This window comes from Pygoscelis adeliae, unplaced genomic scaffold, assembly GCF_000699105.1.
Source record: "Pygoscelis adeliae isolate BGI_AS28 unplaced genomic scaffold, ASM69910v1 Scaffold1050, whole genome shotgun sequence".
Taxonomy (NCBI): domain Eukaryota; kingdom Metazoa; phylum Chordata; class Aves; order Sphenisciformes; family Spheniscidae; genus Pygoscelis; species Pygoscelis adeliae.
In genome coordinates this window covers 3,335-4,424 of record NW_008823897.1, presented here as the reverse complement: position 1 = coordinate 4,424, position 1,090 = coordinate 3,335, and the positions used below count along the sequence as shown (strand labels likewise).

At 60.1% G+C, this 1,090-nt stretch overlaps 1 protein-coding gene across 1 annotated transcript in view; it reads right to left on the bottom strand.

The window, feature by feature from the left end:
- The window catches only part of MED24 (mediator complex subunit 24), a 16,434-nt gene extending 15,381 nt beyond the window's left edge, over positions 1–1,053 (bottom strand). The window contains 2 exon segments of the mRNA XM_009334988.1: positions 349–387; positions 883–1,053. Coding sequence (XP_009333263.1) covers positions 349–387; positions 883–1,053 — 210 coding nt within the window.
- Between the last annotated feature and the right edge of the window lie 37 nt (positions 1,054–1,090).

Genomic DNA, 1,090 nt, shown 5'->3' with positions numbered 1-1,090 from the left:
CCCCCCCCGGCCACAGAGGGATGTGGTTTCCGGCAGCCGAGGCGTGGTTTACACGCAGGGCGCTGCGGGGCAGGAGCCTGCCAGGCCCCACAGGACGGAAGGATGAGGCTTTCACACCCGCCGCTGTCCCCGAAACCAGAGCGGGACCCGCCAGGCACGGCGGCAGCCTGTCCCCAGGGGGACACGGAAGGACTCGGGCGCTAATCTGCGCTGTCTGACTGCTGCTGATTCAGCAGGGGATGTCGTTTTCCACTTGACCTATATTTGGCGAGAGTTGTGGGGAGGGAAATGGGTACGTGGGTCATAGGTAAAGGGAAAAACCTCAGACAGCACCTGTCAGAGCCGTACCTTGCTGATGGCCGTCAGGACCGTGGAGTAAGACACCATCTACAAACAAAACCAAAACAAACCCGGTGCAGTGTCGTGTTAGCGGGTGATGTTTGCCAGCGCGGTGCTCGTTGCTGAGGAACGGCAAGGTCAGGGCCCCCGCCTGTCACCGCAGACGGGGCTGGGGCGCTGAGCCGGCACAAATCCAAACAGACATTTTTAGGTGATAGCTGATTTGTTTCACACAAACTTTAGACGATATTAAATGCCGCGCTAAGAAAGCGCAGAGCTTACAGCAAGCACAAAGGCTCTCGGAGGGCAAGGATTCCCACCCCGCCTGCAGCCAGGCGATGGGCAGAGGCTATTTACAGAAACATCCCTGCCTCAAGCACGCGCTGAGCCCTCCACCGCCTGCCCAAGCCCAGGGGAGGCACAGAGGGGAGATTTGGGGTGTCTGCCCGCCACCGACTCCGCAGCCCGGTCTCTTTGCCCACCTGCTAATTGGGGCTGCGAAGCGACACCCAGCAGTGCCTGCGGCGCGGGGAGTGTCGTTACCTGGGAGCTGATAGCGTATTTCAGGTAGGACAAGATGAGAGGGTTCGGTGACGGCCCGATCATGGCCTGCTCGAGAAGAGCCTCTGCAAGCAAAGGAGAGGGGCCGGGAGGTCCCAGGTCAGCGCGTACACGGTGTGGGGACACACAGACACACACACACTCTGCCCTCATCCCACAGGAAAGGTGACAAAGACAAATTGTGCTAACC